The 16,309-nt window shown below is 49.4% G+C and overlaps 2 protein-coding genes across 7 annotated transcripts in view; one reads left to right on the top strand and one right to left on the bottom strand.

The window, feature by feature from the left end:
• Positions 1-9,426, bottom strand: part of rad51ap1 (RAD51 associated protein 1) — an 84,039-nt gene extending 74,613 nt beyond the window's left edge. Inside the window, exon 1 of one of the 2 annotated variants that reach the window (XM_086010253.1) lies at positions 9,284-9,426. In XM_086010253.1, coding sequence (XP_085866379.1) covers positions 9,284-9,300 — 17 coding nt within the window. In that variant the 5' untranslated portion in view covers positions 9,301-9,426. The remainder of the gene's footprint in view (positions 1-9,283) is intronic. The other variant, XM_086010252.1, reaches the window with a different exon arrangement.
• A 109-nt stretch (positions 9,427-9,535) lies between these two features.
• The window catches only part of ferry3 (FERRY endosomal RAB5 effector complex subunit 3), a 117,620-nt gene continuing 110,846 nt past the window's right edge, over positions 9,536-16,309 (top strand). For all 5 annotated transcript variants that reach the window (XM_086010243.1, XM_086010239.1, XM_086010241.1 and 2 more), the window contains exon 1: positions 9,536-9,643. The gene's annotated coding sequence lies outside the window, so the exon portion shown is untranslated. The remainder of the gene's footprint in view (positions 9,644-16,309) is intronic.

The following is a 16,309-nucleotide window of genomic DNA, read 5'->3' as shown; positions in this document are numbered from 1 at the left end:
CTCTCTTCTCACCTCCCAATCTCTCCTCTCTTCTCACACTCCCAATCTCTCTCTCACTCCCCCAGTCTCTCTCTCACTCCCAGTCTCTCTTCTCACTCCCAGTCTCTCTCTCTCACACTTCCCAGTCTCTCTCTCTCCTCTCCCACTCATCTCCTCTCTCTCCTCCCCCAGTCTCTCTCACCCCCCCCTCTCTCTCTCTCTCACTCCCAATCTCCTCTCTCTCACACTCCCAATCTCGCTCTCCTCTCTCACTTCTCCATCTCTCTCTCTCACTCCCAGTCTCTCTCTCTCTCACCTCCCAGTCTCTCTCTCACACTCCCAATCTCTCTCTCTCACACTCCCAACTCCTCTCTCTCTCACCACTCCCAGTCTCTCTCACTCCCATCTCTCTCACTCACACTCCCAATCTCCTCTCTCTCACACTCCAGTCTCTCTCTCTCACTCCCAACTCCCTCTCTCTCTCACACTCCCAATCTCTCTCTCACACTCCCAATCTCTCTCTCTCTCACTCCCAATCTCTCTCTCTCACACTCCCAATCTCTCTCTCTCTCACACTCCCAATCTCTCTCTCACTCCATCTCTCTCTCACTCCCATCTCTCTCTCACTCCCAGTCTCTCTCTCACACTCCCAATCTCTCTCTCTCTCACACTCCCAATCTCTCTCTCTCACCCCCAGTCTCTCTCTCCTCACTCCCAATCTCTCTCTCTCACACTCCCAATCTCTCTCTCTCTCACACTCCCAATCTCTCTCTCTCACACTCCCAGTCTCTCTCACTCCACTCCCAGTCTCTCTCTCACACTCCCAATCTCTCTCTCTCTCACACTCCCAATCTCTCTCTCTCACTCCACTCTCCTCACACACTCCATCTCTCTCTCTCACTCCCAATCTCTCTCTCTCACACTCCCAAGCTCTCTCTCTCACACTCCCAGTCTCTCTCTCACACTCCCAATCTCTCTCTCTCTCACACTCCCAATCTCTCACTCTCTCACACTCCCATCTCTCTCTCTCTCTCCCAATCTCTCTCTCTCACCACTCCCAATCTCTCTCTCTCACACTCCCAGTCTCTCTCTCTCACTCCCAATCTCTCTCTCTCTCTCACTCCCAATCTCTCTCTCTCTCTCACACTCCCAATCTCTCTCTCACTCACACTCCCAATCTCTCTCACTCACACTCCCAATCTCTCTCTCTCACACACCACTCCCAACTCCAACTCTCCTCACACACTCCCAATCCCTCACTCTCACACACACCCATCTCTCACTCCAATCTCTCTCTCCTCATCTCACACTCCGTCTCTCTCTCATCACACTCCCAACTCTCTCTCTCTCACACTCCCAATCTCCTCTCTCTCTCTCACACTCCCAGCTCTCTCTCTCACTCCCCATATCTCTCTCTCTCACACTCCCAATCTCTCTCTCTCACACACTCCCAATCTCTCTCTCTCACACACTCCCAATCTCTCTCTCCTCTCACACTCCCAATCTCTCTCTCTCACACACTCCCAATCTCTCTCTCACACTCCCAGTCTCTCTCTCTCTCACATCCCAATCTCTCTCTCTCACACACTCCCAATCTCTCTCTCTCACACACTCCCAATCTCTCTCTCTCTCTCTCACTCCCAATCTCTCTCTCTCTCTCTCTCACACTCCGTATCTCTCTCTCTCACACTCCCAATCGTTCTCTCACACTCCCATCTCTCTCTCTCTCACTCCCAGTCTCTCTCTCTCTCCCTCACTCCCAATCTCTCTCTCTCTCTCACACTCCCAATCTCTCTCTCTCTCTCACACTCCCAGTCTCTCTCTCTCACACTCCCAGTCTCTCTCTCTCTCTCACACTCCCAATCTCTCTCTCTCTCTCACTCCCAATCTCTCTCTCTCTCTCACTCCCAATCTCTCTCTCTCTCTCACTCCCAATCTCTCTCTCTCTCACACTCCCAATCTCTCTCTCACACTCCCAGTCTCTCTCTCTCTCACACTCCCAGTCTCTCTCTCTCTCACACCCCAACTCTCTCCCCCACTCCCTCTCTCACACCTCCCCCACTCCCTATCTCTCTCTCTCACACTCCCAATCGTTCTCTCTCACACTCCCAGTCTCTCTCTCTCTCACACTCCCAATCTCTCTCTCTCACTCCCAATCTCTCTCTCACACTCCCAATCTCTCTCTCTCTCTCTCACACTCCCAGTCTCTCTCTCTCTCTCACACTCCCAGTCTCTCTCTCTCTCACACTCCCAATCTCTCTCTCTCTCACACTCCCAATCTCTCTCTCTCTCACACTCCCAGTCTCTCTCTCTCTCACACTCCCAATCTCTCTCTCACACTCCCAATCTCTCTCTCTCTCTCACTCCCAGTCTCTCTCTCTCTCACACTCCCAATCTCTCTCTCTCTCACACTCCCAATCTCTCTCTCTCTCACACTCCCAGTCTCTCTCTCTCTCACACCTCCCAATCTCTCTCACTCCAATCTCTCTCTCTCTCACACTCCCAATCTCTCTCTCACACTCCTCCCAATCTCTCTCTCTCTCACACTCCCAGTCCTCTCTCTCTCTCACACTCCCAATCTCTCTCACACTCCCAGTCTCTCTCTCTCTCACACTCCCAATCTCTCTCACTCCCAATCTCTCTCTCTCTCACACTCCCAATCTCTCTCTCTCTCACACTCCCAGTCTCTCTCTCTCTCACTCCCAATCTCTCTCACTCCCAATCTCTCTCTCTCTCACACTCCCAATCTCTCTCTCTCTCACTCCCAGTCTCTCTCTCTCTCTCACTCCCAATCTCTCTCTCTCTGTCACTCCCAATCTCTCTCTCTCTCACACTCCCAATCTCTCTCTCTCTCTCACTCCCAATCTCTCTCTCTCACACTCCCAATCTCTCTCCAATTCCAATTCCAATTCAAATGCTTTATTGGCATGAAAGTTTACAGAGAACCATATTGCCAAACCTTACATAGCAAAAAGGTACAGTTTTCCAACATTCTGTAGGTGTCAATCGATTTGACATTTGTTGGGTACATACAATATTACTTTTAACAATATTAATTTTAAACAGTCTTACTTTTAAACAGTCCTCAGGTTGTGACATGTTGTTACATATTTGGCCCCAAGGTATGGTCTGTCTCCTTCTCCCAGGACTAATCTCAATTTTGACAGGTCATCCAATTCCTTGAAATCTGGGGTTGTTTGGCTTAGCTTGTTGAATAATATGTTTCTTGATGTGTTGAATTTTTCGCATTTTAGGAGGAAATGCATTTCTGTTTCAACCTCGCCGGCCAGACATTGATCGCATATTCTATTCTCTCTAGGCTGCCAGGATTTCTTGTATCTGCCTTTTTCAATTTCCAGTTGGTGGTCGCTTAGTCTGTACCTGGTGAGGGTCTGTCTCTGTTTTGTGTCTCTGATGGTCGTGAGGTAGTCTGCCAGTTTATAATCTCTTTTTAGGGCCCGGTAACATTCTAATCTGCTTTGGCTTTCGGTTATTTTGTTCCAATGTTCCAGGTAGGTTCTTTGCATTGTTTAATGATTTGGTTCACTCGGATTGGTGTTTGGACGGCTGTGTTGGTCTGGGGCTGGTCAGGGTCCGGCTGAGTACTTAGTTTCAGTAGCAGCTGACTCAGGGGACTCTTTTCTGGGTTTAGCTCTTGGGTCTGAAAGGCTTTGAAATGAAGGGTGTCTGGGGAGCTAGATTTGAGGTGATTTAGGAAGTTTAGTGCTCGTTTTTGGATGTTTATTATCAGTGGGTATCTGCCTAGTTCGGCTCTGCATGCATTTGTTGGCGTTTTTCTTTGGGTGCGAAGGATGCTTCGGCAGAATTCTGCATGTAGGGCATCTATTGTGTGTTTTTCCCATTTAGTGTAGCTTTGGTGATTTAGCGGGCCCCATACTTCACTACCGTACAGTGCAATGGGCAGGATTATGCTGTCAAATATTTTGAGCCAGATTTTGATTGGGATTTGGATGTTGTAGAATTTTCTTTTTATTGCATATAGGGCTCTTCGGGCTTTTTCTTTTAGTGCATTCACTGCTATGCTGAAGCTCCCTGATGCTGTAATAGTTAGACCAAGGTAGGTGTAGCTCATAGTGTGTCCTATAGCGGTATCACTGAGGGTAAATTGGTATTTGTTTTCCTGACATCTGGGCCTTTTTTGAAAAATCATGATGTTGGTTTTCTTTAGATTTACTGTTAGAGCCCAATTTTGGCAGTATTTGTCGAGTAGGTCTAGTTGTTGCTGTAATCCCTGTTCTGTGGGAGACAGCAGAACCAGGTCGTCCGCATAGAACAGGGATTTCACTTCTCCATCACTCTCTCACACACTCCCAATCTCTCTCTCTCTCACACTCCCAATCTCTCTCTCTCTCTCACTCCCAATCTCTCTCTCTCACACTCCCAGTCTCTCTCTCTCTCACTCCCAATCTCTCTCTCTCTCACACTCCCAATCTCTCTCACACTCCCAATCTCTCTCTCTCTCTCACACTCCCAATCTCTCTCTCTCTCTCACACTCCCAATCTCTCTCTCACTCCCAATCTCTCTCTCTCTCACTCCCAATCTCTCTCTCTCTCTCACTCCCAATCTCTCTCTCTCACTCCCAATCTCTCTCTCACTCCCAATCTCTCTCTCTCTCACTCCCAATCGCTCTCTCTCCCACACTCCCAATCTCTCTCTCTCTCACACTCCCAATCTCTCTCACACTCCCAGTCTCTCTCTCTCACTCCCAATCTCTCTCTCTCACACTCCCAGTCTCTGTCTCTCTCACTCCCAATCTCTCTCTCTCTCACTCCCAATATCTCTCTCTCTCTCACTCCCAATCTCTCTCTCTCTCCCACACTCCCAATCTCTCGCTCACACTCCCAATCTCTCTCTCTCTCTCACACTCCCAATCTCTCTCTCACTCCCAATCTCTCTCTCTCTCACACTCCCAATCTCTCTCTCTCTCTCACTCCCAATCTCTCTCTCTCTCACACTCCCAATCTCTCTCACACTCCCAATCTCTCTCTCTCTCACACTCCCAATCTCTCACACTCCCAATCTCTCTCACACTCCCAGTCTCTCTCACTCCCAATCTCTCTCTCTCACACACTCCCAATCTCTCTCTCTCTCACTCCCAATCTCTCTCTCTCTCACTCCCAATCTCTCTCTCTCTCTCACACTCCCAATCTCTCTCTCTCTCACACTCCCAATCTCTCTCTCTCTCACACTCCCAATCTCTCTCTCTCTCACACTCCCAATCTCTCTCTCTCACACTCCCAATCTCTCTCTCTCTCACGCTCCCAATCTCTCTCTCTCACACTCCCAATCTCTCTCTCTCACACTCCCAATCTCGCTCTCTCTCACACTCCCAGTCTCTCTCTCACACTCCCAATCTCTCTCTCTCTCTCTCTCAATTCAAATTGAAATTCAAATCGCTTTATTGGCATGATAAGGTACATCTTATGTTGCCAAAGCATCAAAATACATTTATGGTTGAACACATAAACGCAGTTCTATTCATACAGTGTATAAACAGGTATATCCCTGAGTGTATAAATATACATTCGCATTGTTTATATATACTCTTTTCTTAGTTTACTGGTTGTCCCTCTGTTCATGGCAAGCTGTAACATAGTGTGCCGCCAGTGCTGCACAGCTTCTCTCCTCCCCCAGCAGGAATGGGAGTTTTTGGTTGTCATTCAGATTTCTGAATTCAGGGCATATTTGTGAGAATTTTTGGTAGAAATTCTCCCTGATGCCCCGATACTTTCCACAGGCTGTGAGGAAGTGCATCTCTGTCTCCACCACTCCCTGACTGCAGTGAGAGCACATCCTGTCTTCTCTTGGCAGTCTGGTCTGCCTGTGTCTGCCTCTTTCGATCGCCAGGCTATGTTCGCTAAGTCTGTACCTTGTCAAGGTTCTTCTCAGTTTGTTATCCTTTACCATGGTCAGGTAATCAGCTATGTTGTATTGTCTGTTTAGGGCCAAGTAGCAATTGAGTTTGCTTTGGGTTTTTGTTGTTTCTGCCCAATATGTCAGATACTTTTCCCTTTGCTTAGCGACGATTGTGTTGGGTCGAATTCTCTGCGCTACCCTGTCACTGTCCTGGGGCTGGTCACTGCTAGTATTGTTAGTAGTTACTTCACTGAGTCCCAGGCCCAGCCGACTGAGGGTACTCCCCTCCATGGTCAGCTCTCTCTCTCTCCCCCCAGTCTCTCTCTCTCTCCCTCCCCCCAGTCTCTCTCTCTCTCTCCCCCCAGTCTCTCTCTCTCCCGCCAGTCTCCCTCTCTCTCCCCCCAGTCTCTCTCTCTCTCCCCCCAGTCTCTCTCTCTCTCTCCCCCAAGTCTCTCTCTCTCTCCCCCCAGTCTCTCTCTCTCTCTCCCCCAAGTCTCTCTCTCTCCCCCAGTCTCTCTCTCTCTCTCTCCCCCCAGTCTCTCTCTCTCTCTCTCCCCCAGTCTCTCTCTCTCTCTCTCCCCCAGTCTCTCTCTCTCTCTCCCCCCAGTCTCTCTCTCTCTCTCTCTCTCCCCCAGTCTCTCTCTCTCTCTCTCCCCCCAGTCTCTCTCTCTCTCTCTCTCTCTCCCCAGTCTCTCTCCCCCCAGTCTCTCTCTCTCTCCGCCCCCACAGTCTCTCTCTCTCCCCCAGTCTCTCTCTCTCCCCCCCACAGTCTCTCTCTCTCCCCCAGTCTCTCTCTCTCTCCCCCAGTCTCTCTCTCTCTCCCACCCAGTCTCTCTCTCTCTCTCTCTCTCTCTCACCCAGTCTCTCTCTCTCTCTCTCTCTCTCCCCCCCCCCACAGTCTCACTCTCTCAATTCAATTCAAATCGCTTTATTGGCATGATGACAAGTTCTCTCTCCCCCCCCCAGTCTCTGTTTCCCCCCCAGTCTCTCTTGCTCTCTCCCCCGTCTCTCTCCCCCCCCCAGTTTCTCTCTCTCTCCCTCCCCCCCGTCTCTCTCTCCCTCCCCCCGTCTCGCTCTCTCTCTCTCCCCCGTCTCTCTCTCTCTCTCTCCCCCAGTTTCTCTCTCTCTCTCCCCCCCCCAGTTTCTCTCTCTCTCCCCCCGTCTCTCTCTCCCTCCCCCCACAGTCGCTCTCTCTCCCCCCAGTTTCTCTCTCTCTCCCCCCGTTTCTCTCTCTCTCCCCCCCCAGTTTCTCTCTCTCTCTCCCCCCCAGTTTCTCTCTCTCCCCGTTTCTCTCTCTCTCTCTCTCCCCCCCCCGTTTCTCTCTCTCTCTCCCCCCAGTTTCTCTCTCTCTCCCCCCCAGTTTCTCTCTCTCTCTCTCCCCCCCAGTTTCTCTCTCTCCCCCCCAGTTTCTCTCTCTCATCCCCAGTTTCTCTCTCTCTCTCTCTCTCTCTCTCATCCCCAGTTTCTCTCTCTCTCTCTCTCCCCCCCAGTTTCTCTCTCTCTCTCCCCCCCAGTTTCTCTCTCTCTCTCCCCCCCAGTTTCTCTCTCTCTCTCCCCCGTTTCTCTCTCTCTCTCCCCCCCAGTTTCTCTCTCTCTCTCCCCCCCAGTTTCTCTCTCTCTCTCCCCCCCAGTTTCTCTCTCTCTCCCCCCCAGTTTCTCTCTCTCTCTCCCCCCCAGTTTCTCTCTCTCTCTCCCCCCCAGTTTCTCTCTCTCTCTCCCCCCCAGTTTCTCTCTCTCTCCCCCCAGTTTCTCTCTCCCTCCCCCCCAGTTTCTCTCTCCCTCCCCCCCAGTTTCTCTCTCCCTCCCCCCAGTCTCTCTCTCTCTCCCCCCCAGTTTCTCTCTCTCTCTCTCTCTCCCCCCCCCAGTTTCTCTCTCTCTCTCTCTCCCCCCCAGTTTCTCTCTCTCTCTCTCTCTCTCTCCCCCCGTTTCTCTCTCTCTCTCTCCCCGTTTCTCTCTCTCTCTCCCCCCCCCCCCCATCAGTCTCTCTCTCCCCAGTCTCTCTCTTTCTCTCCCCCGTCTCTCTCCCCCCCCAGTCTCTCTCTCTCCCCCAGTCTCTCTCTCTCTCTCCCACCCCCCAGTCTCTCTCTCCCTCCCCCCAGTCTCTCTCTCCCTCCCCCCAGTCTCTCTCTCTCTCTCCCCCCAGTCTCTCTCTCTCTCTCCCTCCCCCCAGTCTCTCTCTCTCTCCCCCACCCAGTCTCTCTCTCTCTTTCCCCCCCATCTCTCTCTCTCTCTCCCCCCCAGTCTCTCTCTCCCCCCGTCTCTCTCTCTCCCCCCCGTCTCTCAATTCCCCCCCCAGTCGCTCTCTCCCCCCGTCTCTCAATTCCCCCCCCAGTCGCTCTCTCCCCCCGTCTCTCTCTCTCTCCCCAGTCTCTCCCCTGCCCTCCCCCTCCTCTCCCCCTTCTTGCCCCCTAACCCTCCCCTTCTTGCCCCCTAACCCTCCCCTTCTTGCCCCCAACCTTCCCCTTCTTGCCCCCCTCCCTCTCCTTCTTCTCCCTCCCCCTTCCCACCTTCTTCTCCCTTGTTGCCCCTCCCCTTCTTCTCCCTTGTTGCCCTTCTCCTCATTTGTTGCCCCCCTCCCCCTTCTTCTCCCTTGTTGCGCCATCTCCCCTCTTCTCCCCCTTCCCCCTACTTCTCCCTTGTCGCCCCCCCTTCTTCTCCCTTGTCGCCCCTTTTCCTTGTCACCCCCCCCTTCCCCCTTGTTGCCCTTCTCCCTTGTCGTCCCCCCTTCTTCTCCCTTGCCGCCCCCTTCTTCTCCCTTGTCGTCCCTTCTTCTCCCTTGTCGTCCCCCCTTCTCCCCCCCTTGTCGCCCCCTTCTTCCCCCCTTGTCGCCCCCTTCTTCTCCCTTGCCGCCCCCTTCTTCTCCCTTGCCGCCCCCTTCTTCTCCCTTGCCGCCCCCTTCTCCTCCCTTGTCGTCACCCCTTCTCCTCCCTTGTCGTCACCCCTTCTTCTCCCTTGTCGTCCCCTTCTCCCCCCTTGTCGCCCCCTTCTTCTCACTTGTCGCCCCCTTCTTCTCCCTTGCCGCCCCCTTCTTCTCCCTTGTCGCCCCCTTCTCCTCCCTTGTCGTCACCCCTTCTTCTCCCTTGTCGTCCCTTCTTCTCCCTTGTCGTCCCCTTCTCCCCCCTTGTCGCCCCCTTCTTCTCACTTGTCGCCCCCTTCTCCCTTGTCATCCCCCTTCTTCCTTGTCGCCCCCCTTCTTCTCCCTTGTCGCCCCCCTTCTCCCTTGTCGCCCCCCTTCTTCTCCCTTGTCGCCCCCCTTCTCCCTTGTCGCCCTCCTTCTCCCTTGTCGTCCCTTCTTCTCCCTTGTCGCCCCCCTTCTTCCTTGTCACCCCCTTCTTCTCCCTTGTCGCCCCCCCTTCTTCTCCCTTGTCGCCCCCCCTTCTTCTCCCTTGTCGCCCCCCTCCTCTGTTGCCAGTAATACTTACGAACCTGACAGGCCGGGACATCACAGCTCTTTCACAGGATCAGCGACTGTGGGTCAAATCCATCAATTTGCAGCAATCGGTAAATAAACCGGCCCGCGCTCCCGCCACTCTCAGCAACTCCCAGCCGCACTTTCGCCACACCAGCTCAACAGCTTTTTCCATCTGAAGAATGAATAAACCCTGAAAAACATTTTAAAATATACTCAGACATATTTACATATAAACGGCTGAGTGATGTATCCCCTTGTAGATATTTAGATAGTGTCTCAGAGAATCCGCAGTCGGGAGCTGAAGCCTGCTTTGCCTGGCTCTAGCTGACCTCCCTGGTGCTGACAGGAGCTGTTCCACCAGGCTTCAGCTGCAGGTAATGCCCTGTTTCCTTAAATACCAAGTCTGCAAAGTTACTGGTGTTATTTGTATTGTATTAGTATCTGTTTCTAAGGAAATGGAAATAATGTAGAAAATCCTGTGGACAGTTGGGTGATTTTTTAAAGCTCTTAGTTACATGTACCACAGGAGTCTGTGTTTTGGTTGTTATCAATGCTGATGTTAACTACGATTTAGATTGGTTGCTGAATCTCCCTCTCTCTCTCTCTCTCTCTCTGTGTAGAGCAGTTTCTGCTTCAGAAACCACCTACGGAGGAGTTGCAGTTCTCTCTACACACTACACGTGTCATAAATAAGTAAATTGACAACAAGGAGAATTGTGGCGAACAGGGCTGCTTTAAGATTGGGATGTGTGGCTGTTCCTTCCCACACTAGAAAATAAACACATTCCCTGGGCTATTCAGTTAGTTCTTTTCCCATAGTCCATGGGTAAGCTCTGTCACTCTGCAGCTTCTCTCCCATTCTCCTCCCAAGCACATCTTTCATGATGCCCACCTCCTTTACGATGGCCACCTCCTGTCTTCTTCATCCCCTCTCCACCCAATTCCTGACCATTCAACTACATTTCCACTCTAGCAATGATGTTTGCTCCAGCCCTTATGCAGTCACTTCTACAGTTCCCCAAGGATTCTTAATTAGCCATTTCTTTTTTTGCCTCTGCATACTACCTCTTGGTGACATTGTCCACAGGCATAGAGTCAGTTTCCCTATGTATGCTCAGAGCTTTTCTTGTCTACCACTTTCCCTCAACCCCACAACCACTTCTGTGCCATCAGACAGCCTCTCTGACATTACATTTGGGGTATGTCAGAGTTTCTCTAATTGAAATTGGGAAGAGCAAAGCCATCATTTTTGGCTCCCACCAATACCTCGACACCCTTGTCACTGACTCCCTCATCATCCATGACTTCTCTCTCAGGTTGTATACAACCTTGGTATTCTGTTCAATTAGAGCTAAGCTTCAAACTCCATATTCTACCCATCACCAATTAACTCCACCTCTACAACATTGTTTCTGTGTGCTTCTATCTGAGTCTCGCTGATGCTGGAACCCTTATGTATATCTTTGTCACCTCCACACTCAACTTTTCCAACACCCTCCATAAAGTTCAGGTCATCCAAAATTATGTTGTCCTCACCCAGCCCCACACCAAGCCCATTCACCTGATACTTACAGATTTAAACTGGCTCGCTCACCATCAATGGATTAAATTTAAAATGTTGCTCTTGTCTACAAATTCCTTGATGCTCTTGCTCTTCCATACTTCTGAAAATGTCTCCAATCTTACATCCTCTCGTCATAGAATTATAGAATGGTTACAGCACAGAAGGCAGCCGTTCGGCCCGTCGAGCCTGTGCCGGCTCTCTGCAAGAGCACTTCAGCTAGTCCCTTTCCCCGTAGCCCTGCAGATTTTTTTCCTTCAAGTACTTATCCAATTCCCTTTTGAAAGCCACGATTGAATCTGCCTCCACCACCCTTTCAGGCAGTACATTCCAGATCCTAACCACTCGCTGCGTAAAAAAGTATTTCCTCATGCCGCCTTTGGTTCTTTTGCCAATCACCTTAAATCTGTGTCCTCTGGTTCTCAACCCTTCCGCCAATGGGAACAGTTTCTCTCTATCTACTCTGTCTAGAGCTTCATGATTTTGAATACCTCTATCAAATCTCCTCTCAACCTTCTCTGCTCTAAGGCGAACAATCCCAGCTTCTCTAGTTTATCCACGTAACTGAAGTCCCTCATCTCTGGAATTATTCTCGTAAATCTTTTCTACACCCTCTGTAATGCCTTTACATCCTTCCTAAAGTGTGGTGCCCAGAATTGGACACAATACTCCAGTTGAGGCCAAACCAGTGTTTTATACAGGTTCATCATAACTTCCTTGCTTTAGCACTCAATACCTCTATTTATGAAGCCTAGGATCCCGTATGCTTTTTTAACCGCTTTCTCAACCTGCCCTGCCATTTTCAATGATTTGTGCACATATACCCCCAGGTCTCTCTGTTCATGCACCCCTTTTATGATTGTACCCTTTAGTTTATATTGCCTCTTCTTGTTCTTCCTACCAAAATGTATTACTTTTCTGCATTAAATTTCATCTGCCACGTGTCCACCCATTTCACCAGCCTGTCTATGTCTTCTTAAAGTCTATCACTATCTTTGTGTCATCTGTAAATTTTGAAATTGTGCCCTGTACTCCCAAGTCCAAGTCATTAATACATAATCAAGAAAAGCAGTGGTCCTAGTACCGACCCCTGGGAAACACCACTGTATACCTTCCTCCAGGCCGAAAAACAACCGTTCACCACTACTCTCTGTTTCCTGTCACTTAGCCAATTTCATATCCATGCTGCCACTGTCCCTTTTATTCCATGGGCTTCAACTTTGCTGGTAAGCCTATTTTGTGGTACTTTATCAAACGCCTTTTGGAAATCCATATACACCACGTCAACAGCATTGCCCTCATCAACCCTCTCTGTTACCTCACCAAAAAACTCGATCAAGTTACTGTAATTAAACATGATTTGCCTTTAACAAATCTGTGCTGGCTTTCCTTAATTAATCCACACTTGTCCAAGTGACTGTTAACTTTGTCCCTGATTATCGTTTCTAAAAGCTTCCCCACTCCTTCTTCTTAGGCAGTCCCTCGGAGCCGAGGATGACTTGCTTCCACATTAAAAATGAGTTCTCAGGTGACTGATGAGTCCAATGCGGGACCTACAGTCTCTGTCACAGGTGGGGCAGACGGTGGTTGAAGGGGCGGGTGGGTGGGGTGCTTGGGTTGACGTGCGCTCCTTGCGCTGCCTGTGCTTGGCTTCCACTTGCCCCCGGCAAAGAGACTCAAGGTGTTCGGTGCCTTCCCAGATGCTTCTCCTCCACTTTGTGCAGTCTTGGGCCAGGGATTCCCAGGCGTAGGTGGGGATGTTGCACTTTTTCATGGAGGCTTTGAGGGTGTCCTTGAAGCGTTTCCTCTGCCCACCTGGGGCTCTCTTGCCGTGCCGGAGCTCCGAGTAGAGCGCTTGTTTTGGGAGTCTCGTATCGGGCATGTGGACGATGTGACCCATCCATCGGAGCTGATCGAGCGTGGTCAAAGCTTCGATGCTGGGGATGTTGGCCTGAGCGAGAACACTGACGTTGGTGCGCCTATCCTGCCAATGGATTTGCAGGATCTTGCGGAGGCAGCGTTGGTGGTACCTCTCTAGTGCTTTGAGGTGCCTGCTGTACATGGTCCATGTCTCTGAGGCATACAGCAGGGCGGGAATCACTGCTGCTTTGTAGACCATGAGCTTAGTGCCGGGTTTGAGGTCCTGGTCTTCAAACACTCTCTTCCTCAGGTGACCGAAGGCTGCACTGGCACACTGAAGGCTTTGTTGGACTTCGTCGTCGACGTCTGCCCTTGTTGACAGTAGGCTCCCGAGGTATGGAAAGTGGTCTACGTTGTCCAAGGCCTTGTCGTGGATTTTGATGATTGGGGGCCAGTACTGTGTGGCAGGGGCAGGTTGGTAGAGGACCTTTGTCTTACGGTTGTTTAGTGTAAGGCCCATGCTCTCGTACGCTTCGGTGAAGGTGTTGATGATGGTTTGGAGTTCGACCTCCGAGTGAGCGCAGATGCAAGCATTGTCTGCATACTGTAATTCGAAGACAGAGGATGGGACGACCTTGGATCTGGACTGGAGGCGACGGAGGTTGAACTGTTTCCCATTTGTTCTGTAAATTAGCTCCACTCCAGTGGGGAGCTTACTGAGGGTGAGATGGAGCATTGCAGCAAGGAAGATCGAGAAGAGCGTTGGTGCGATGACTCAGCCTTGCTTGACCCCGGTTCATACGTGAATTTGGTCTGTGGTGGAACCGTTGGTCAGGATCATGGCTTGCATGTCGTCGTGAAGCATGGGGAGGATGGTGACAAACTTTTGAGGGCAGCCGAATTTGAGGAGGACACTTCATAATCCCTCATGGTTGCCAGTGTTGAAGGCCTTTGTGAGATCAAAGAAGGCCATGTACAGCGGTTGGTGCTGTTCCCTGCATTCCTCTTGTAATTGACGTGCGGTGAAGATCGTGTCCATTGTGCCCCTTAGTGGGCAGAATCCACATTGCGACTCTGGGAGGAGCTCTTCGGCCACTGGCAGAAGGCGATTGAGGAGGATTTTTGCGATGACTTTCCCTGTGGCAGACAGCAAGGGAAACTCCTCTGTAATTACTGCAATCGGACTTGTCACCTTTCTTGAAGGTTAAACTGTGGTACTTTATTTTGTGGTACTTCATCAAACGCCTTTTGGAAATCCATATACACCACGTCAACAGCATTGTCCTCATCAACCCTCTCTGTTGCTTCACCAAAAAACTCAATCAAGTTAATTAAACATGATTTGCCTTGAACAAATCCGTGCTGGCTTTCCTTAATTAATCCACACTTGTCCAAGTGACTGTTAACTTTGTCCCTGACTATCGTTTCTAAAAGCTTCCCCATTACTGAAGTTAAACTGACTGGCCTATAGTTGCTGGGTTTATTCTTGCACCCTTTTTTGTACAAGGGTGTAACATTTGCAATTCTCCAGTTCTCTGGCACCACCCCCATATCTAAGGAGGATTGGAAGATTATGGGCAGTACCTCTGCAATTTCCTCCTTAACCTCCCTCAGCATCCTAGGCTGCATCCCATCCAGTCCTGGTGACTTATCAACTTTAAGTACAGCCAGCCTTTCTAGTACCTCCTCTTTATCAATTTTTATTTCATCCAGTATCTCCACTACCTCCTCTTTCACTGTGACTTTGGCAGCATCTTCTTCCTTGGTGAAGACAGATGCAAAATACTCAATTAGTACCTCAGCCATGCCCTCTGCCTCCATGTGTAGGTCTCCTTTTTGGTCCCTAATTGGCCCCACCCCTCCGTTTGTTATTTATATGCCTATAGAAGACTTTTGAATTCCCTGTGTTCTCTAGTCCTCTGACTCATAAGCATAACAAAAAGGATGGTTATGAAAGAATACAGGAAAGAAACAGGTAAATGGGATTAGACTAAATAACTCCAGTTGAAGAGGTAGCAATGACACACAGGCCTGATGGGCTAGATTGCCTCCTTCTGTGCTGTAATTACAATGCATTAAATACAGGGACATTGCTGTTAGTTAATGTTCACTATAATAGTTGTTGGCAAATAAAGAATCACAACACAAAATAAAACTGCCCCCCATTAAACTCTCAGTTTTTGGGAATGATTGCAAAACAGTACTCTCATCCCTGATACAAACCACTGTAATTTCACTCGGATTAGGATATTATGTGAAACCTACTATACTCATACCTAGGTATCCATTAATTCTCTATCCTTGAAATAAATTAGATCTCTATACCCATTTGATATTGTTTTAATCCTGCAATAATGGGTTAGGGACAATATCTGTTCCTTCAATTGACCCACAGGGTCACAGGAATATTCCTCCAGATGTTGTAAATGAATTTTTTAAGCCACTCTAAAAATTCATTTGGTAACATGAATGAAATGATATATGTTGTCATTCACATGGGTTCTTATCAAGTTATTGTGAATCCTATTATTGTCAATGTAAACCGTATGCTTCTCTATATACAACAACTGTTTAATACCTAGCCTATACACATTAATTAATCTCATTTGTTCTGATCGTTGAACTACTTTCTATTGTTTTTCTGTTTTCTCTCTGTTTTCCCAGCCACTCCACAGGCAGCCTTCCCCTGGCAGCCTTCCAGTACCTTGCCCAAGGAGCTGTATGACCCTACATAGTAAATGGGACATGCTGTTTGACTAGTATGCCTCCCGGTTGGACCCAATTATGCCTTTCCTTAACTCCACATATAGTTACTTTACAGCAGAAACTCTGGATAACAGTTGGGAGTAGGAACGTTAGCTGATTTTTTGATTTCTCTCCTACCCTCCTTCCTTCTACTCCTATGACACTGAGACCAATTGCAGTCTGCCACAGATCAGCTGATTTCAGCACAGAGCAAGGATTATACTTGGGACCTCCTGGTCTACATGGCTCAGTGACATACCACAAAGCACATTTGACCTTTGTCTATGATTCATCACATGACTTAGAGTTTTATGCAGACTTGTCGATGCTAAAGATGTAGCTTCCCTCCAGTAATTTATATCCAAAAGCAACAAATTGCAGTTCTATAGCACCTTTAACATAGAAAAACACCCCATGGAAATTTGGCTTTGATTTTCAGTTGATTTTTGCTCCCATTTCCAACTCCCCTTTGCCATATGTTAAGAGTTTCTCTTTGACTACTTGGACCTTGTTCAGGACACCACCAGGCTGCAGGTTATTGTAATGTCACCATGGGACATTCTAAACCAGTGCTTTCCACAATCCTTTGTCAGAGGCCATAATAATTCAAATACAGGAAACTCTCGATTTACCGGAACCTAAATAACCGGAAATCTCTGTTAACCGGCAAAATTCAGGAGTAGGTTCAGGTAAGTTTTACTTCATATTAGTGGCCGTTCCTGGATCTGTGGCCGTGTAACCGGGGTTCCTGCACCTGTTGCTAAGCAACAGGGACGCCCGGATCTTGTGGCCGAGGTTCCTACACCAACAAGGAAGCCTGAATTTGTTGCTGTGTATGGAGCTCTCGTACCTTTTACTATACCTCTCTGTAATC

This window comes from Somniosus microcephalus, chromosome 17 (assembly GCF_052327205.1).
Source record: "Somniosus microcephalus isolate GS21.2 chromosome 17, FLI_Smic_1.0, whole genome shotgun sequence".
Classification (NCBI taxonomy): domain Eukaryota; kingdom Metazoa; phylum Chordata; class Chondrichthyes; order Squaliformes; family Somniosidae; genus Somniosus; species Somniosus microcephalus.
This window is presented reverse-complemented; position numbering and strand designations above follow the sequence as displayed.